This window comes from Protopterus annectens, chromosome 3.part1, assembly GCF_019279795.1.
Source record: "Protopterus annectens isolate FY-2018-M chromosome 3.part1, PAN1.0, whole genome shotgun sequence".
Lineage (NCBI taxonomy): Eukaryota > Metazoa > Chordata > Ceratodontiformes > Protopteridae > Protopterus > Protopterus annectens.
This window is the reverse complement of record NC_056732.1, coordinates 1,117,435,339-1,117,457,631: the sequence shown is the minus strand read 5'-3', so window position 1 is coordinate 1,117,457,631 and position 22,293 is coordinate 1,117,435,339. Positions and strand designations below refer to the sequence as shown.

The window sequence follows — 22,293 nt, the reverse complement described above, 5'->3', positions numbered from 1 at the left end:
ATGACAGACCACATGACATTACTTTGTATTTGCACGACACACCCACGCAGACAGTTGTATTCCTCACACAGGTCTACATCTGCTTATCCACACTGATTGTTCTTTCATGTACCATATGTGTGTGTCATATTTGTGCTTTCTGTCAGTGGCGGGGCTCACGTACGACTATGGGGGCCTGGTAATTGTTATGTTGACACGTCATGACACCCTGGGGGACACTTTACCTTTGTGTCTGATTACCATCCACATTGACCTTCGCGGGGCATACGTTGTCATTCACATTTTCCGGGGTATGACTTATACATGTTTGCACATTTGTCCTGCTGTCTTTCTTCTCACCTGTCCGCCTAGTATCACCGGTTCAGTACATGTATTTTGGACAGGTTAGCTCCTTCATACCCTTGACCTGTTGTCATTATGTGTACACGCCTGACGCTCGCCTTTGCCCTTGTTACGTTTCACATAGTGATGTGCCTTCCTAGCTGATTGCTGCCTAGGCATTACGGACTGTGCGGTAGGTGATGGTGACCGCTATTTCCATTGCATGATTAGTGACACTCATAACATCCATATTCATGGCTACGCCTGTATTCGCACAACGGTCTGACTTTGTCTGGGGTATTTATAATACAGTCCCTATCTGTATTTCCTGTGCTATGCCTTACTGCAGCTGTGTTATTCTGACAGTTTTCCAGTTATGGGTACCATCTTGGTCGTACGCATGTCCATCCATGGGAATCGCCTACAGGACACTGATATAGGGCTGTACATATTTCCAACCTGCTTTCCGCATTATCCGGTGGATGCTTTGCACCATTAGTGGGGATAAAGGCATGTGCTATACCCACATCCCTCCCACGGGGCGGGCCTACGGATTCTCTGCCAAACAACACCTAGGCCCATTTCTGCATACCCAGGTTCCCATGCCTGCAACCCTCTACGGTACACATTACACATGGTTAATGTGTGCGGTACTGGGATGTGGACGCACTTATATGCACTCCCCACTCTAGGGATATCTGTTCATATGTCCTGCATTTCATGGACACGTGTCATCACCCTTGAACCTGCTTTTAGTGCATGTATAGCTGATTCGTATTTGCGGATGTCACTTCTTTTGCGTCAATCGTAGCAGGTGCTGCGAATGGATAAATTTTTGGAGTCCTACAATGGACACCAGTGTGCATGTTTAAAGTGTAGAACTTGCTGGACTGTCACTTTCTGGCCAGTGATTTTGACTGCTGCTGTATGTTCCCCATTCGTGGATGTCTGTTTGACTACCCATATTATCTATTACTTGGCATATTTATATCCATGTGTCATATATACGGGACATAGGTCTGTTGTGTGTACATATATACATGTAAACTCCTCGTTTCATGCCTTGCTTTGTTCATGTCTGTGGATTACCTGTGTACACACATCTATAACCATACCATACCTTTCCACTGTACAGATACTGGCAGAGTGTACGGATGGTTGACCCTTTATCTTAGGTGTGTTTTACATTGACCTGTGTCTATCCGGCAATTTGCTGGCATTTCATGTGAGACTTACGGTGGCACCTTCTGACAAGTAGGTCAGGTTACAAATGCATACCCTTCGTCAATCCCTGCTACTAACACACCCGTTATTCTATCCACTTTCTATGTTTGTCTTAGCACATATCATGTATTTCTCACTATCTGTACCAGTACTTTGCATGGCATTGTCCGGTTCCATACTTTCAGAGGCTGACAGTTTTGAGACATGTATAACTAACATGGGGGAATCAGCATTAAGTTACTCTGCTGTGAGCGGATCACACACGCACAGGCGCACTTGCATTTCCTTATTGTGGGTTAAGCGCACATGCATATCCGTATTCTGGGTTACATATGTTTACTGAGTCTGTGTGCTTACGTGGCCTGTATTAGTTGTGACAGTTCCAGTAACATACCTCTGATCCGGTTAACGGACGTATGCGGAACACACTTTCACCTTTACATATGTAACTGTCTTTGCGGCACAGACGCATTAATTACACGTTCACATTTATATGTTCTATAGTCGTAATTCAAACGGGACTGCATTCACATTGGCCGGTTGCTGCGACCACTACACGTTTGGTGTTCTGTCTCATTTATATGCATACCCATGGTACATAGCTACATTAACATATTCCCCCCGCACTCACTTACGTCACAGGCATCCATTCTCCTGCTGGGAAAAGTGTGGTACTACATGTTACACATTCCCTATTCCCTAATGCTCTTGACCCAGGATGCATATGGCGTAACCGCAGGGATATTCAGATCACAGAGGCTTATAGCCCCAAAGCATACAGGTCTTTGATTGTCAGGGTGTTCCTGTGGTGCTCTGGGTTTGGTCTTGTCCGCCTAGTGTACAGAACCGCCCTGACCGTGTACGAATGTCAGACGAGGCACATGGGCACGGTTTGTCCATGTTTATTATACCATAACCCCCCCATTATTCCAAACCGTGCACGCTGATTGGCCAGAGTGCCCGTTGTAAATCGAGTTATAGTAATGGAAAACGGTCTGGTCGCCCGGACCTATTTCCATTAGTATACCTCGGTATTTAAACCTGTCTCGCTATGTTACATGGGTTTAACATAGCGTGACAGCTTTAAATAAGCCACGGAGATGTCCGTTGCTTACTTTGAGGCAGTCTCGCTATGCTACACACATTTAATATAGCGAGACAGGTTGTAAAACAAAGCAACGGGGACAGCAAGCTCTCCGTTGCTTTTTTGTAGTGTTTTGCTATGTTAACTGGGTTTAACATAGCGAGACAGTTTTGACATTAGCAACGGACATCTCGCGCAGTACATCAGCACCGCCGCGGATGCCAGACATCTGCGGATGGGCAGCAGACAGGCATTATACTATGCCATTATGTAAGGGAATTAATAGTTTATTTTCTTAAATGATGTCATGGTATAGTAATAACCCACTTCTGGGTGTAGGTAATGCTGTATTTACCCACGGTTGCCTTTGTTTGGTCCCTCGGGACCGCACCACGCCAACCGTGGGTATATCTAGCATTACCCACACCCAGGCGTGGGTTATTGCTATAATATTCAATCCTTGTTTACAGACACGGGTGTTTGGACAACCGACAATAGCTTATGCTGTTGGCATACAATGATGTGGGTGGTGCCGGTTATCATACATATTCCATGTTGGGCGTTGTTCCCATTCACAATTGTCTATCCCCTGTCATCATTCATATGTGAATATTTCTGTAGCACATGACTGAACTTTTAGTTATGTACTTACCATAACTTTAGATGTTTGAGATCCATCTCGCCTACATTCTGTACTGATGGGGATCGGCTCCGACTCGGCACGCTTATGCTATAGAGCAAGGCCTCTTATTGGCTGAGCTATCTTTATTCCAGGATGCACCACCACTAATCCCCCAGATCTTGTTTGTCCGCATTCATGCACACACGCACAACTTGTTTATATAACATTGTTAGATGTTTCAAGATGAAACAACAGGATTCGGACCTTCTGATATCCTCTGATCTCCAAGGAAGGGGGAAGGAGGGTGGGTTATTAGGAATGTAGGCGAGATGGATCCCAAACATCTAAAGTTATGGTAAGTACATAACTAAAAGATGTTATGTGATCCTATCTCGCCTACATTCTGTACTGATGGGACAGCGTCCTAGCACCTAAATCCTGGGTGGCTCATTGGAAAACACTCCTGAGCACTGTGGAACCAAATGAAGCTCGTCCTCTAGATGCCACATCCAATTTGTAGTGGGAAATAAAAGTGTGGGAAGACCATGTAGCTGCAGCACAAATGTCACTAATGGCAAGCTTAGAATGGAATGCTATCAAGTAGCCATAGCCCTTGTAGAATGAGCTTTGACAGAGGTGGTAAGCTCTTTGTTAGAATAGGAATAAGCTTGAGTAATACAGTCCCTGATCCATTTGGCAATAGTGACCTTTGTGACAGCTTTGCCCAATTTATTGTCTGCAAAGGATACAAACAACTGATCTGTTTTCCTTGTTTGTTTGGTCCTGTCTAAATAAAAACGTAACTGCCTGTGGACATCCAGTGTGTGGAATATGAATTCCGCTTTGTTAGAGTATTTTGGAAAAAAGACTGGAAGTTCTAACGATTGTTGTAAGCAGAAACTAGAACAAACTTTAGGGACAAAGGAAGGATTTGGCCTGAGGGATACTCTGTCTTTGTGAAAAACAAAGTACGGGGGTTTTACTGACAAAGCTTGAAGCTCTGAAACTCTTCTGGCAGAAGTAATTGCCACCAGAAAAGCTGTCTTCCATGATAGAAACTTTAGATCACATGTAGCCGGTTCAAAGGGGAAGGAAGTCAAGGCGCGTAACACTATATCGAGATCCCATGGAGGTGCAGGATGAGAAATCGGAGATCTTAATAGAGCAGCACCTTTCAAGAAGGTCTTACACAATCTGTTGGTCATTAAAGGTGGGTCTATGGATTCGTGAAAATTGGAAATCGCTGCCAATTGTACCTTGATGGTAGAAACTGAAGAGCCTTGATTGAAAAGAGAAGTTAAAAATTTTAGTACTTCTGCCACGGGAATAGAAATGGGGTCCAGGCCCCGGAGTTGAGCCCAAATAGCAAATCTTTTCCATTTGCTAGAATACAGTTTCTTTGTAGCAGACTTATGGGCCGAAGATAATATGTGTACAACATCTGGATCCAATGTATGACTCCTGACTATAGTCGGAAGAGGAGGAGCCAAGCAGTCAATTTTAAGGTGTGCAGGGACTGGTGGAATAGTCCCGACTGATGAACCAAAAGGTCTGGGATCTGATCCAGGAACCATGGACCTTCCAGAGCATATTTCCGAAGATAGGGAAACCATACCTGACGAGGCCAGTAAGGAGCAATTAAGATCATTTTGCTCCCCAAGAGAGATGCCTTTTGAATCACCCTGGGAAGGAGAGGAACTGGAGGGAAGGCATAAAGCAAGCCAGTGGGCCAAGGACGGACTAGTGCGTCCATGGGGCTCTTCCCCGGAGCCGGGGTTAGGGAGAAGAATTCTTTGCACTTCGCATTCAGAGGAGTCGCAAAGAGGTCGCAACACGGAACTCCCCATTTGCTGAAAATCTGACTTGCAACTGTCATATTCAGAGACCATTCGTGAGGAGAGAGGATGGTTCTGCTCAATCTGTCAGCTATCACATTGGACTTGCCCGGTATGTGAGTAGCCACTAGGAAGCGTTTGGTCGAGACTGCCCATTCCCAAACTCTCATGGCTTCTCTGCAAAGAGGATAGGATCTGGTCCCTCCCTGTTTGTTCAGGTACCAGACAACTGACATGTTGTCTGAGTGAACAGCAATTACACCCTGAGGGAGATAATCGTGAAGGGCTTGAAGGGACAGAAGTACTGCCCTCATTTCTAAGATGTTGATATGAAGTAGAGTCTCTTCCGGGTGCCATTTGCCTTGGACTGACCTGCCCAGGGAATGCCCCCCCCCCACCCCATCTGGGAGGCGTCCGTGGTCAAAGTGGCCGGCGGAGGAGGTAGAACAAAGGGTCGTCCCTGATCCAAATTGGATGGCACTAGCCACCAGCGAAGGTCCCGTTTGCAAGATTCCGTGATCCATATGAGGTGACTGAGAGGGAGTTCCTGAAAGGACCACTGAGCTGAAAGAAGCCACTGGAGAATTCTCATGTGCAACCTTGCCAAGGGGACTAGAAGAACCGTGGCGGACATGGATCCCAATAGCTGCAGGACCATCCTGGCTGGAGCTTTGGACCTGGGAAGTAAGGCTCGAACTTGAGTCTGTATGGTTTGTATTCTGTCTGTAGGTAGATAGACCCGCATTCGGTTTGAGTCTATCTCTACCCCTATGAATCTTACTCGTTGAGATGGCAGCAACACAGACTTTGGCCAATTGAAGGTGATTCCAAGGGAACTGCCCAGTGATATAGTGGCTTGAAGGCTCTGCAGTAGTAGATGCCTGGAGGTGGCAGTTAGGAGCCAGTCGCCTAGATACGGAAACACCTGGAATCCTAGACTTCTCAGGTGAGCAGTCACGACTGCCAAACACTTGGTGAACACCCTGGGGGCTGTGGTGAGACCAAAGGGCAGCGCACGGAACTGAAAATGACTGCCTCCTAGGCTGAAGCGCAGATGTCTCCTGGAAGCTTGATGTACCATGATATGGTAATAAGCGTCCTTGAGATCTATGGAGCACATCCAAACACCCTTCTCCAGCAATGGGAGAATGGTTTATAGGGTGACCATTCGGAACTTGGACTTTCTGACTGAACGGTTTAGGATGCTGAGGTCCAAAATGGGCCTCAAGTCCCCGGTCTTTTTTGGCACCAAAAAGAATCTTGAGTAAGTCCCTAATCCGATCTGGTCTGCGGGGACCGGTTAGATGACTCCTTTTTGCAGCAGCTTTGAAACTTCTGAGGCTGCAGTATCCCGCTGACTGGGTGGCGGGTCCAGGATTTTTTTGGACTGAGGGGGGGGATGAGAGAATGGGATGGAGTAACCTCCGGCGATAATTCGAAGGACCCATCGGTCCTGAGTGATACCTTCCCAGGCTTTTAGGTGCTTCGAGAAACGACCCCCGACTGGCTCTGGAGCTGCACAGCCGGGCAATCCCTCAGGGACTGTGAAAGGTTGAAGAGCCACGAAAGGACTCGCGGTCTCCAGTGTTGCGAGGGCCTCTGCCGCCTCTGGGATGGCGCCTTCCGGAAGAATTTCCACCTCCCCTGCCTCTGGAAGGGAAATCCTCCTGCTGAGAGGGGTAAGGCTTCTGAGATCTATGGAACCACATTTTCCCTCCTCTTTTAGCCTTGGGATAAGGCCGAAAGGGAGTGGAAAATCGTGCCCCTACGGCAGTCAGAGTCTTACCCTCCTGTTCACAGCGGGTCAGTGTGTCCTTTACCTTGGGTCCAAACAGGGAGGACCCATCAAAGGCGTCGGCAAAGGAAGACTTAAAGGCCTCCGTGAAATGACACAGGCGGAGCCAGGCTTGTCTCCGTGAGCAATGCCTGTACCGCCATTACTCGCCTTCGGCCGCATAAGAAATGAGCCTCATGGACGAGTTTGAGATGGACGACATTGTAGCCAGCTGAGAGCCAACCGTCTGGGCCAGCTCCTCAGGCAGGTTACCCAAGAGGGTATCGGATAGTTCTTTAATCAGATCCCTCTGAAATCTGGTAAAGTGCGTAAGGTAGTTCAAGGACCTCAATGTAAAGGCCGCTGAACTCAGGGTGCGCTTTCGCATCGATCCATGCTGCTAGACTCCTTATTAGGAGGATGGACGGACGTCGAAGCCTCTGCTACATCTTGCTGGGTAGCAGATGCCACCACCAAAGCATCTACAGCCACACCTTTAGTCAGAAACTCTTTTTCAGGGGGTGCCGAGAGGAACTTATTCGGACGAGCAGGCACCGGTTCCACAGAGTCTGGGTGTTCCCACCTTGACAGATCAAATCCAAGAGCTCATCGAAGGGAGGAGACACCCAGGAGGCGGAGGGCTGAGCCCCGAAGGCCTTCAGGAACACCGACTCATCAGCAGAGGGAGGTTTGGACTGCCAGCCGCCTCGTTGTTTTAGGGCTTCCAGGATGTCTGCAAAGGAGACATCATCCGAGGACGACTTAGGGGACCCCTCTGCATCATCAAGATCAGTGTCTGATGTAAGAGACTCATCAGGGGAGTCAACGTGCTTCCTCTTGCACGATCTCTTCCTGGGGGGTTCTTCCGAAGAGGCTTCAGAAGGACCTCCAGGAGGGGGAGAAACCCCAGTGGGGGTAACCTCAGGCCCTGGGGCTCCGCTGTCTAAGGACAGGGGGACTGCCAAAGACCCAGTCTCGGTATGCAGGGAAGGAGCTGGGGAAACCGTGGAGGTAGCCAAGGAAGATTTGGCTAACGCACTCCTCATAGCCCTGAAGGCGGGACCACCAGAATCCTGGGAGGGTCCCACCTCCGTGGCCATGACAGTGGACGGCACTCTCGCCATCGACGCACCAAGAGGGAGACTTGGGACTGAAAGCATCAATCCCGAAGCCTCCGCCCCAGGGCCGACGGAAGAAGTCCGTGTACTGAACTCCGACCCAAGAGCCGGAGTTGGAGCAAGGGTCGGGCCCGACCCTAAAACCTCCACCGGTTCCACCAGCACCGGCTCCAACGGTGCCGAAGCTGTTGGAGGAGGAACCATAGTAGGGAAGTGGAACATCGGCTCCGAAGCCGAATGGGCTGGAGCCGAAACTAGCTTTTGGAACACCGGAGACTGGAAGAGTCTTAGGAGCACCCTGTCGATGTCCGAATCAGACATCTTGGATGATCTAGAGGATACCGATCGGGCCCGAACCGATTTCTCCATCGGCTCCGAAGGACTCGGGGACCGGCTCCGAATGGACTCTACCACTATCGGCCCGAGGAGATCTCAAGGCAATTTCCTTCGGTGCCGATAAGGACTTCGCCCGGGGAAGAGTCTGAGCCGGTAACCTTATCGGCTCCAATATCAGTGGAGCCGATGAAGGTGACCGCCTCGATGCCCCAGTCCTCGGCTCAAACCAGAGGGTCGAGGCTGGAGGCATCGAGGCAGACCGTTCCGCCTCGGCTCCGAAGTCCGTGGAGCCGATGGAGAAGTCTGCTTAGATTTTTTAGCAGTCGGTTCCGACTGACTGGTCGGAGCCGACGCTTTCTTCTTTTTTGAAGGAGAAGGAGAGGAAGATAAAGCCTCCTCGAAGGATGGCTTAATTAACCCCTTCAGGATTAATTTGTTTTTCCTCTCCTGGAGGACTCTTGATGAAAAGGCATGACACACGCTACAAGATTCTTGTAGGTGCTTGGCGCCTAAGCAATAGACGCACGAGGAGTGGTCTTCTGTTATGGACATTTTAAAACCACACCTCGTGCATTTTTTAAACCCGGAGGGTTTGTGTTCTTTTGACATGGCCAAAATAGCCAAAACACAGTTGTCTGAAGCAAAAAGAAAAGTTTGTCACAGTATATATATATATATCTTCTTCTTCTTTTTTTTTTTAAGTACAAGTACAGTACAAAGAAAAATTATCCAGAAAAGAGAGAGATAGAGAGAGTCAAGACCCTCTAACTTAAATGGGTACTTGACCCACAAACAAAAAACCAAGATAGTAAAAGCAACAGGGGAAGGCTCCTCTAACTAAAACGGGAAACCTTCCCTTTGCGAAAAAAACACAAATTTTCAACAGGAATATCAAATACACACTCAAAACACAAGAATAGCTGTTAAAACAGCTTTTGGGTTCAAAATCAGCAAATTTCTGACAGGAAAAGCCTAAATAAATTAGTACTTAGCCCAGCCAAGTTGAGACCACGTCTATGCTTGTAAGCGGCAAACGAGATCTGGGGGATTAGTGGTGGTGCATCCTGGGATAAAGATAGCTCAGCCAATAAGAGGCCTCACTCTATAGCATAAGCGTGCCGAGTCGGAGCCGAGGGATCGGCTCCGAGCCCATCAGTACAGAATGTAGGCGAGATAGGATCACATAACATCTATGTATTACCTGCAGGTATGCTGTGTTACAGTGAACATATGAGATGGTTGGTTACAGTGTATATGTGTACGTACCTCTGTGATACTGGGGACTACCACACATCCTTCGCAGCATTTCATGCGTATGTACATACTATTATTTGGTGGCCTGTTGAAGGTTGTAAGAGCACCGATTACATGTGTCTCTATTTGTGCACGCATCGTGTTAGTCTTTGTCCAGCTTTTGTTGCTGTCATGGGTTGGACGGTGGTGTTGGTGTGTCATTGGGTTGTATTTATACTGCCGATACTTCAGTGGGGGGTGGGGTTGGCACTTGTTCCTCTTTGCAGGGGAGGCCCCATTATGGACATTTGTGTCCTGCGTGGACACTTGACACGTGCCATATGTCCTGTGATATTAACACAGTAGTGTATTTCTTACCTTCATTACTACTTGCATGTTACAGGCATTTTGTATCTGGTACACATGACTATTATATTGGATAGCTTAAGCTATTCACATGCTATGCAATAACCGTTCATTCTGGCATATATGTGTTATTCTATCCTTTGCATTGGCCGTGGGTGTTTTACCATACAGATCCACACATATCTACGAGTGATGTCCCACCTTGACAATCTGTGCATGTGGCAACCCTGCTGGGGTGGCCTGCTTGGTGGACGGCTGTTCCTCCCTGTGTATTGTGTTTGGCATGTCTGCATAGCTAATCATCAGTACCGTGGCTGCACATACTGCTTTGTCCAGATGTGTACAGTTATGGACACAGTGGCGTGTGAACACCTATGGGGTTTCGATAGGTCAGTAACCGCACGCGGGATGTACACATTCTGCCGACACATTCACATGCAGCCATTTGGATTTCAGTACCTGGGATGGGATGTTGACATATGTGGGGTACATATTTGCATGCCTGTCACTGCCTAGGACAATACTTCCTACTACATATGGGGTATACCCGCTCTGTGTAGGTGTGCAGCTGCGCAAGGCTGCTAGCTGGATTAGGTGGACATTCGGACATGGGTGCGGGTTACGTGCTATGAAGGGGTTGTTGTGTATTACATTTGCATGCATGGGTTCTGCTTCTGGATATTCCGATTCAACATACGCCATCCTATGTGTATGTGACAGTTACGTTGCTGTGTCTAGCACATTTTACTATACACATGTTTGTGTGTGTTTGGGATGTCTAGTTTCTTTATGGTTGTTATATGGCCACGACTGCCCAGCTGTGTACTATCACTACCACTGTGGGACTGCTGGTGACCATTCCCATGGGGCTAGTCGTGTGTATTTGCGGCGCGCTGACATGATGCAGTACACCTCCACTGGCTATGACTGCTGACAGTGCAATACGTGACGGACACAGTATTCCAAGTATCCTTTGTTCCATGCATGGGAACATTTTGTACTTCGTGCATTTATGTTTGGTTATAAAGTCCAATAAGTGCAATAGTAGGGCAAATGCTCCTTCGAAAAAGCCAACAATAAAATCAATAAAAATCAAGCACGAAGGAAGCCAACCATGGATACGGATATACCACGATCTGTGTTTTTACAATAAAGGATTTCGAACTCATCATTTGTTTGGATATATCCTTCAAGGACTGTCTCTGTGAACTGAGGTATATGTTATCGTGGTATATCCGTATCCATGGTTGGCTTCCTTCGTGCTTGATTTTTATTGAATTTATGTTTGGTTCTCCATTTTGTGTGGATGGGTACTATGTTGCATACTTTGCATACGTTTCATTATCCACGGACACTGGTAGGTGCGGTTACTATTGCAGGCGGCCTGTAAGAGTCAGCACTTTAGGTTGCTCATCGCCTGCCGACTTGGCCACGCCTACGAGCGCAACCTAGTTAGGCTCCCTGGACTCGCGCACATGCCCTATGCACGTGGTTGTGGTTGCAGCGCACACTCATTACTATGCATGTGGCGCTGCTACGCCGGTTATACGCTGCACGGCCGGTGCAAGCCTTACATCGGCCTTGCGCCGAGCTTCATGAATCCGGGGGATACATTTTATTCATACAAGTAAGAAAAAGATTTAGTTTTATATAGAGAGCCTTTGTTTACTATAACTATTAAGTAAGTGAACTACATGTTGAGACTAGAAGGATGGAGAGAAAGAGATCACAGAGAATCAAAGGTTGTCTAATATAAGCATTTAGTGCTATTTCAGCTGCTGAAGATTGTGAAGGAAAACCAAATCCTTATTTCATGTCAGGAAAATCTTACTAGGACAGCTGAACTTTATTTGGGGTTAATCAGAATCTCTTTAATTGATGGCAGGTGTGTACCCAAGAAGACTGAATGCTGTAATTAAATCAAAAGGTGCTTCAACAAAGTATTATTTTAACGGTGTGCACACTTATGCAACCAGCTTATTGTACGTTTTTTATTTTTTATATTTTTTTCCTGTAACAGATTTGTTTTTCAATTGAATTGTTCAGGTTATAGGTTACATTAAAGGTGGGAAAAGTTTTAAAATGATTTATTGTGGTCTCATTTTTTACATCACAAAAACCTGGCATTTTAACAGGGGTGTGTGCACTTTTTATATCCACTGTAGTTTGTATTTTTACATGTGTTTGAGTTACAATGTACGGTTATAAGAGGGAGCCCATATTCAATTTTAGGGATAAGCACATTTTTAGATAAGGTATTACAAGCTCTATGGGTGAGGAGGGGTCAAGATTATACAACAGAGTTTTAGTTGGTGGACTATTCTGCTAATAACATTGTCAGTATGCCTGGGCAATAAAAGAGTAGAGTCCATGATGATCCCTAGGTACTTTTGTTCTGTTACTAGTGGTAGTGGGTTGTAATCTGTATAAGTAACAACTGCATTTAGAGCCTTTAGGGAATATTTACAGGGTTCCAAATATCATGAAGTTAGAATTCAGGAGTCCGATTAGGAGCACATTTTTATTCATCCGGTGATATAACTCTGTAAAGCCAGATTGTAGTTTCTGTTGAAGGGTCAAGGAGTTTTCATGTGATTCAGACGTCATCTACATAAAGGACCAAGCCAAAATTGTGCAAGTCAGTAGATATATTATTGTCAAATAGGGAAAATAAAAACGGACCAAAAACAGATCCTACAGGAACTATGTCTATAGGGCCTCCAGTTGAAAGGCAGATGCACTTGGAAAGTTCTGTTTTGGGAGTAAGTTTTCAAACCATCTTACAGTGTTTGGACCGAAACTGAATTTGCTAAGTTTATAAAAGAGCAGGTTAGGATTTAATGTTTCAAATGCTCTTGTCTTATGTATAAACAAACCCCTTTTACTTCTGAATCATTCATATTGCTATAGCTGGTATCAGTGGATGTGTATAAAGCTATCATGGCACTGAAAGAATTTCAGAAACCACATTATCCCTTCTGGTCTTCCTAACCACCATGACACCTTTCTTGCTAGGGCATATCTGTGGTGCTACCTAAGTATGTAAAAGTCTGCTCTCCTGATGTCCACAACTGTCTCACTTTTGCCTGGCTCAGTTTTGTTGGTGGAGCACAATGGCTGATCACCTGTTCCCAAACTTCTCTCTACTTTCTGGTCCTCTCTCCTTCACTATTTAAAAAACACCATGTCTATGGCTGCTCTTTACTGTGCATGTTCTAGTACTAACCTGTCTGAGTTCTGCTCCCTGCAGAACATCAAAAATGAGCAATTCTTTGGTAAGACTGCAAATAATATGTTCTAATCTACATATGGTATACTGAAACAATCAGAACATCTATCTGTGTCTTCTTATCACTCTCCATAGACCTTGAGCAGAATATCAGCAATGTCCTTTTGGTTCAAAGAAGGAAGTACCATTAGAGATGAGTTCAGTACAGAATTTTTGGTTATGCAAGCTTCCAAATATAGCTAAAAAAGGCCTTAAGGCTGTCTTTTGAATTGGCTGCACCCTTTAGTTCATGGTCAGTCTTCAGTTTTCAAATGGTAAACTTGATGGACTTACCAATTTTAAATTTCTTGAAGAGGAGATAGTTATGAAATTTTCCTTTTTGCTATGGAATTCATTAATGTGGGAGTTGTGCCATAAAGGTTTCATTTTAAACTTATTATTCAAGTTTATACACCCACTCACTCTGCTAGTTTTCAGTCAGACGTACAAAACAAAACAAAACAAAAACATACCATATATGAATTCTCATTTTGTCTATCCTGTTCATATGGTTCCCTTTACATATACTGTACTGTATGCTTATTAATCCTATGTTAGAGCCATTTCTTCACTTTTCCTAGGCATATGCCACCTATTCTGTTACACGTGTCAAAAAAGTACAGTTGTATAAAAACTGACTGTAACAATAGATGTCCTACTGGTCACAGTTGCAGTATTCCTGACATATGGGTTGTCACTACTGACATATGGCAGGGGTACCAAAGCCTTACCTTTCTGAAGTCATATGTCCGACACATGACCTCAGTTCATAAGCAGAGGGGTATACAGCTGGACATATGAGTGTGTACCTCAGACTATCTCCAAGTTAGCGACCTGAAGACTACTGAGACAGGGAGACTGGTCAGCTGGTGTAGCTCAAACAGGTAAATAAATTCTCCCATTCCATGTAGCAGAGTGGAGGATACGACACAGGGGGAGATGAAGAGGTAAGTTAAAGTAAGCTAGAGAAGACGGGAAGAAGGGTGAGAAGGAATATTGCACCAGTGACCAGTAGGACATCTACTGTTATGGTAAGTTCTTACACAATTGTGCTATGTTCTGACTGAAATCAATGTTGCAGTATTCCTAACATATGGGTGATTCCCAGAGATGAAGAAGATGGAGAGAGAAGGGTGGTTGGCTACTCAGTAGATGACCTAGTAAAGGCAGCTCTGGACCTGGAGAAGGCATCAATTGTTTAGTGTTTGGTGAGGGTGTATACAGAGGACCAAGCAGCAGCTTCCAAGATATACCTGGTAACTACTTCCTTTGTGAATAGCCCCTGAAGAACCACTGCCCTAGTGCAATGAGTTTTTGGGCAGGAAGGCAAGGACATACCATAGTGCAAATAGCAGAAGGAGTTGGCCTTAGAGATCCAGGTTGCAATAGTTTGTTTGGAGACTGGCTGGCCCAACATAGGGCTCATAAAAGATACAAACAGCTGGCCCATCTTCCTGAAGGATTTAATTTCATACAGATAAAATCTCGGCTGCCTGAGAATATCCAGAGAATGAAAGATTCTTTTTCTCCTATTTGAAGGATTGAGAAAAAAAGTGGATAGGTGAATAGCCTGAATGAGGGACAGCTAGTTCACTACCTTAGTCATGAAGGATAAATTAGCCCTGAGTGTCACCCTGTCATTGTGGAAAATAAGAAAAGGAGGAATGACCAGGGCAGCTTGTAATTCAAAAACTCTCTTAGTGGAGCTGAGAGCCAAGAGTTAAGGCCAAGTAAGCTTTTCCAGCACAAAAGTGACATCCCAAGGGAGATGGATGGGTTTCCTTGGTGGGTTAAGATGCAGAACTCTCCCGAGGAAAAGCTTGACCTCGCTCTAGCCATACGTGGGAGTTGGGAGGCATGCAGGCAATGATGGCTGAAAGGTGAGTTCTATAGAATATTAAGCCTGAATGAAGTAATTCGCGACGGTATTTCAGAACAGCAGGGACCTGTGATAAGAGTGGATCCTGACTATGTTTGCAGCCCCAGTAAGAGAACCTTTTCCATTTAGCTGTGTACTATCTTCTAGCAGTGGGTCTCCTGGCTTCTTGTAGTACTTGAACAACCTCCTCAGAAAATAGGTGGCTTTGAAGGACTTAAATCCTGTCATCTACAGAGTCAAGCTAAGTGAGAAAAGATCTGGGTAGAGAAGCAATCTTTTTTTGCTGAGTGATCAGATCCAGTTGCAGAGGTATTTTCCTCTAATTTCTCTTTGTCAGGTGAAATAGCAGAGGAAAGCAATGTTCGCTTGGCCAAAAAGGGGCCATTAAAAGGAGTTTGGGTGCTTGCTTTTGTGCTTTTAGAAGAATTTTTGGAAAAAGAGATAGTGGAGGAAAGGCAGAGAGGAACATTTGTGTCCACTAGAAGGATAATGCATCTGTTCTCCAGGCCAAGGGCCAAGGTTCTATGATATAGAACTGAAGTAGCTGATGGTTGGTTATTTGGTTTGTGCTGCAAAGAGGTATACCAGAGGTATGCCCCACTGAAGGGTGACAGCCTGGAAAACTTTTTAATGTCCATTCAATGGGTCCTCCAAGGAGTGCCTTAAGGAATCTACCAGCACATTGTCCTATGAGGGAATGTATGTGACTGTGAAGGTGATGTCCATCTAGATGCCTATGTTCCATGCCTCCTGTGCTAACCTGCACAACTAGTAGGATCGAGTGCCTCCATGTTTTTCAATATACCACATGATTGTGGTGCTGTCCATGTACAGTAGGAGTGGTCCAGGTGTCCATAGATGGAAGAAGGTCTGCAGTGCTTGCAGATGGAACCTGATTTCCTTCAGACCGATATGTTCTTTCAGGAACTGTAGTGAAGCAGTGGTACCAATGATCAAATGGTGATCATTTCTGATGGATGCACAACCTCCATTCAGGCTGGTGGTCAGACAGTCAGGGGTACGTATGTCTATTTACCCCTACACTTATGAGCTGAGGTGTATCGGATGTACAGTCTCAGAAAGGAAAAAGCTTTGGTACCCTGGCCAGATGGTCTTCTGTCTATTCTCTACAAAATAAAATGTAAGGGGTACCGAGAGCCCTGCCTGAGACTTGTAACTCAGAAAGTGGGTCTTTCCAAAACGCTACATTAAAATATTTCCTCATACTAATTGCTTGCTGGTTCCTTCTAGACTGATGAAATGATACCTTGCTCTAAAACATATATTTTAATTAAAGAAATTATCTTCTTGAACCCCAAGTAACCCAATGAGTAAATGAAAATTAGTTATACTATGACTGCCACTCCCACATATACCACTATCTCTAATGAAATGCACCAGATAACATTTCAAAGAATACAAAATAAGGCCATCATCTCATACAGTTTTTGGACTATAAACCTTATAACATTCTGCTGCCCTTCCCTGAACTACTTCTGCAGCACTTGTATTTGTATGAAAACGTATGGAAATGTAAGTTCTCTACAAGACCATATAACCAAAAACAGAGAGAAAGCACAAACAGCACAGAGAGTGTGATACTACATGCCAATGAATGGAGGAGGAAACAAAAAAAAGGAGAACATGTATAATTATCCTAAACAAGCAGCTTCATCTGGTATGGGTTTCTCAGTACAAAAGAGATTATAGTGATATCTATTGTTTTTTTTTAAATTTGATTGTCAAATGACAATATACAATTTGGACAATCATCGTGGATAAACAATACAGTCAGCCAGTTACTAAATACATTTTCTGCTCTTCATCAGTCGTATGGTTTTTCCAATATCAAACAAATTTTAATGAGGTCTACATGTTTTTTTCAGACCTGGGTTGTGAAAAATTATATGACACTACTTGGATAATTATTATGGGTAAACACACAACAAACCAGTTAGTAAATACATTTTAATTTTTCAATAATATGTAGTAAGCCAGCATTCACTTACCCACAGTCAAAGCCTCAAACAATCGGTGGATGGTTTGAATGTCCTTAACAATTCCAGATTCTTGAATTCGTTTTACAAAATCCTCAAGATGCATGTGTTTTTGTGGCAACACAAAGTTTTTGACATGATCATCTATCTTTGTTCCAGCTATATGATCTTCTTTCACCTGACTTATTAGTCGTTTAAGTTCAGGCTTTCTTTCTGCATTGAAACGTTCTTCAGATGTCATGGAATCCACCACCTTTTTTACAAGATCAGCAGGGAAAATGCCAACATCTGTCTTGTATAGATGCTGAAAGTCAAACAATGCCTCTAGTCGCTTACCCTGCATCATATACATAAGTCCACGAAGATAGTAATACCTTGCCAGCAAACCTGAGTTCTCTGGTGGAATAGAAGATACAGATTTGCTCAGAAGACTAACAAACTCTGCATAGTATAACTGTATGGAGCGGTAATTTAATGCAGAGTGAACTTCTGGTAGCAAAAATGTATAAACAGATTTACTTGGTAGCCTCACCACTGAAAAAGGAAATGAAATATGGCCAAACGTTAAAAGCTGCTTCATGCTTCATTAAATGTAATTTGATATATTTGCAAAATACTTACAGAAAATCATTAGCTCTCAGTTTAACTGCTACAGTCTAGTTTCATTATATTTTAATTTTACTTACCAGTGCAATCATATACTAAGGGTACACATGAGATGAAAACATTTATCATCAAGGTACTGAAATAACAGTAAGTTAACCTTAAGAGACATACAAACATACAGTATATGTGCACCAGTCAATCAATCTAGCCAGCTGTCTATTTGTATCTGTAGTAACAAAAGCCTTGTTTTGGGGAAATTAAAGAATTTGTGTTTGACACAACAATGGTTTCAGCGTGTAAATAATATTGTATATTCTCACTGCCGGAACTCACTGTTAATTTCCTTTCTAAATTTCTAACTCAAATCTTGACTCATCTTGGTCTTCACATTTCTCAAGAGATATTGCCAGTCAAATTTTCATTTTTCCAAACACAAAATAGTATGGGGGAATGGTCAGTCTCATTTAACAGAAGCAAGAGTTCCTCCTTGGGGAAAGCACCTGCATAAGACCTCAAGGCTTTTGCTGACCACTGTAGGAGGCCCACAGCTGTCCCAGCAGTATCAAGAACCTCTTCAACAGGATTTTTGCCATCTCTGGAAATTGCCTTTAATAACTGTGTTTCTCTCCATAGTGTTGCTCCTGCGCCAATTAGTCATATTGCTCACACCCAGACTACATTTTGGGAGGGGCTCCTCTGCATCCTGAATAAGGGGGCACTGACATGGCTGAAATTTACACTACAGGCATAAGAATCTTCTCTTCTCTAATATTCTAACTGTATCAAAACTACAGGCCAAAATAACGTAGTTCCTCAGAAAGAGGGAGGGTCATAAAGGTATCTTTGGTGTGCTTTGCAAAATTTGATAAACAAAGCTGAACATCTTCTAGTCGGGATGGTTTTAACATCACTGACATGAATGAGGACTGGGATAACAGTTTGTTTTTAACTGGACCATCTGGCAAGTTGCTAACTGGTGCACTTCATTAGAGATAGCCCTCTAGAAACCTACCACATGGATCAGCTAGCAGTGCCCATGCACTCATTTCTTTAGGTGGCCCTTTACTCTAACAGTCCTTTTCTAGGGGTGAAGTGATAGGCTTTAGGATGTGGGAATTTTAAGTGAGCAGCTACCAAAGTATTCGGCTTGGGAGTCTCTCCAGTCTCTGAGAGGCCATATGACACTGTCTACTTTCTCACAGACTGAGGCCACCATTACAGGCTTTCCTATGCAGTGTTGTTGGATACCTTTAAAATATCTGCCAGCGGTAGCAGCACTCTAGATGATGGCTGAGTGGACCTAAAGGCCTTCTGCAGCATCCTCTTTGGTGAAAATAATGGGTTATTTGATCATCCCTTTCTCTAAAGTAACACCACCACAGCTTCTTCAAACTAGGGACTGTCAGATGAGAGCACAAAAGAATCAGTACTTTCCTCTTCATCCAGTTCAGCTGTTAGTGATTCAGGGAGTACATCTGTGTGCTGCTTCTTGCACGTAGCCTTCCTGGGAAAGCCTGGAAGGGAGAACCCTAAGATGAGGAAAACCTTTTCTTTTCAGTTGCAACTAACCCAAGATGGCTGTAGAAGGATTACAATCTGTCTATAGTAAATGATATCTTATGGAGCGTGGGGATCAAGAGAAGGCCTCTCTGGTGCTGGGATCAAAACTGATATGACCTGGGGAATAACTGCAGTAGTAATGATCGTTGTTCAGAACCAAGACCAGTTCCAAAAACTGTGTTGGCCTCGGGTTGACCTGGGTTAAGTGTTCCAACATCAGAACAATGGTCTTACCACTACACCAATGGACTAAGGGCCAAGGTTTGCAGCCATGGCTTGAGCCAAAAGACAAATCCTGAGGATACCATTGAAACAGAGAGGTTTAGTGTTGTGATCATCAATGCCAAATGCAAGATTGAAATTGATAATACTAGGGCCAGAACTGCCTACACCAACAAGAATGCTGACAGCCTCATTATGGATATAAGCTGTGGCATCTAAACTAATGTTGTATGTACTGTTATTAGCATTCACAGGACTGGCTCCAGAAACAGGGACTGGTGAGGACATCTCTGTAATCCTGGATTTTGAGCAATAAATATGGGTCATCTGTCTATCCCCTACAAAACAAAATGTAAGGGGTACTGAGAGCCCTGCCTGAGACTTATAACTCATATTCAAATGGGATAGGGCCTTGCCTCAGTGCTAAACCTTTCAGAGTCAAGGGTTTTGAAATTAAGAAAAATAGGCACCTCTTTGGAATCATATCAGGTAAAATAGTCAAGGCTGGAGATTTAGTGTGAACAGGCAAGGAAGAGACAGGCTTTTCATTAATCTTAAATGAAACACTGGAATCTGTTTCACTGGAAGCTCCATAACTCTAAAAGCAACTTCAGGTGCTGGAGTAGACATTCTTGGTGTTCCTGTATTTCATCTTAGCTACTTCATTCAACTGCTGGGTCCTTTGTTTAAGACAAAGAAACAGAAGGTCTCAACACCGAAGAGCAAGGGTCCAGCTCTCCAGAATCTTGTTTAGCAGAATACGCTTGTGACAATAATTATATAAATGTAATTGCAACTGATCCTTCCTATGCTGAAGTGGGAGGACAAAAATTTACATCAGACTGAATACTGAAAACTCTCACCTAAATAAATAGCATACTAGATATGTCTGTCATGGGGAGGAATCTTCTTCACAAGATGTACATAAGGAAACCTCACTCCATCCTGAACAAAGGGCAGCTGCCCAAAACACAACCATCAAAAAGTATATGCTTCTATGTGGAAGGTTTAAGCAATAAAACAGCTCAGAAGACGCCACACGGTACTGTAAGCAGTATGGTAAATATGAACCAGGAGCTGTGTTTCAGAAAGAACAAAAACAGTAAATGCTGTTAGAAGAGGATTTAGGCCCAAAACAACAACAATACAAAAAAGTCTGTCAGTACGGCATCTGCTATCTCTGTAAAAAACAAACAAAAAAAAAAAAATCTTGCTTTTTTCCCACTTTTCTGAGAGTTAAAAAAGTTCAGTTACAGGCTTGCTGTTCCTGAACTATTTGAAGTTTCTGTGAGGCCATTTTTGCTTGGGCTGAAGGAGGGTCTCTCTGTTGATCAGTGGCAGTGACTAACATTGAGCAGCTTCCCTGCCCCCCGTAGAGGTGGTTACTGACTTGAAACTGTAGTTTTATTGGCCACTAGGGGTCATTTCAATAACTCCTTCATCTTCCTCTCTTAAAACCTAGTTGCCTCGTGGTTTGGGCGTCTTTTCAGGCTTGTTGGCTGTTGGTGAAGCACCCTCCAAGAGGAAAAACACTGAGAGAAGAAGGGAGCCACTTTTGAGATTTTAAGTATTTTTTCTCTGTTTATTTGCTAAGTTTTTCTGCATAGCTGCCTAGCTTGAGCATTTTCTGGCTTGTTAAACTTGATTTCTGTATTAGTAGCTGTATTTAGAGCACAACCAAAAGCTGTTTGCTGAATTTCCTGTTTGCACTTAATTTTAAATCGTTTTTTTCTTAAAACTTGCATATTTTCTGTCCTTGACCTAGCACTCTTGTGTGGGGTCATTTACTGCACTGTTATAACTTGATATTACTTGTGAACCTCTGCTATCTCTGTACAAAACAAAAACAAAAAAAAAAATCTTGCTTTTTTCCCACTTTTCTGTGAGTTAAAAAAGTTCAGTTACAGGCTTGCTGTTCCTGAACTGTTTGAAAGTTTCTGTGAGGCCATTTTTGCTTGGGCTGAAGGAGGGTCTCTCTGTTGATCAGTGGCAGTGACTAACATTGAGCAGCTTCCCTGCCCCCCATAGAAGTGGTTACTGACTTGAAACTGTAGTTTTATTGGCCACTAGGGGTCATTTCCATAACTCCTTCATCTTCCTCTCTTAAAACCTAGTTGCCTCGTGGTTTGGGCATCTTTTCAGGCTTGTTGGCTGTTGGTGAAGCACCCTCCAAGAGGAAAAAACGCTGAGAGAAGAAGGGAGCCACTTTTGAGATTAAGTATTTTTTCTCTGTTTATTTGCTAAGTTTTTCTGCATAGCTGCCTAGCTTGAGCATTTTCTGGCTTGTTAAACTTGATTTATGTATTAGTAGCTGTATTTAGAGCACAACCAAAAGCTGTTTGCTGAATTTCCTGTTTGCACTTAATTTTAAATCGTTTTTTTCTTAAAACTTGCATATTTTCTGTCCTTGACCTAGCACTCTTGTGTGGGGTCATTTACTGCACTGTTATAACTTGATATTACTTGTGAACCTCTGCTATCTCTGTAAAAAACAAAAACAAAAAAAAAAATCTTGCTTTTTTCCCACTTTTCTGAGAGTTAAAAAAGTTCAGTTACAGGCTTGCTGTTCCTGAACTGTTTGAAAGTTTCTGTGAGGCCATTTTTGCTTGGGCTGAAGGAGGGTCTCTCTGTTGATCAGTGGCAGTGACTAACATTGAGCAGCTTCCCTGCCCCCCATAGAGGTGGTTACTGACTTGAAACTGTAGTTTTATTGGCCACTAGGGGTCATTTCCATAACTCCTTCATCTTCCTCTCTTAACACCTAGTTGCCTCGTGGTTTGGGCGTCTTTTCAGGCTTGTTGGCTGTTGGTGAAGCACCCTCCAAGAGGAAAAAACGCTGAGAGAAGAA

The 22,293-nt window shown here is 44.0% G+C and overlaps 1 protein-coding gene across 1 annotated transcript in view; it reads right to left on the bottom strand.

Moving 5' to 3' along the window:
- The window catches only part of LOC122798379 (DENN domain-containing protein 3-like), a 1,373,701-nt gene that overhangs the window by 751,141 nt on the left and 600,267 nt on the right, over nucleotides 1-22,293 (bottom strand). The window contains exon 14 of the mRNA XM_044067263.1: nucleotides 17,070-17,591. Within this exon, the coding sequence (XP_043923198.1) occupies nucleotides 17,070-17,591 (522 nt within the window). The remainder of the gene's footprint in view (nucleotides 1-17,069; nucleotides 17,592-22,293) is intronic.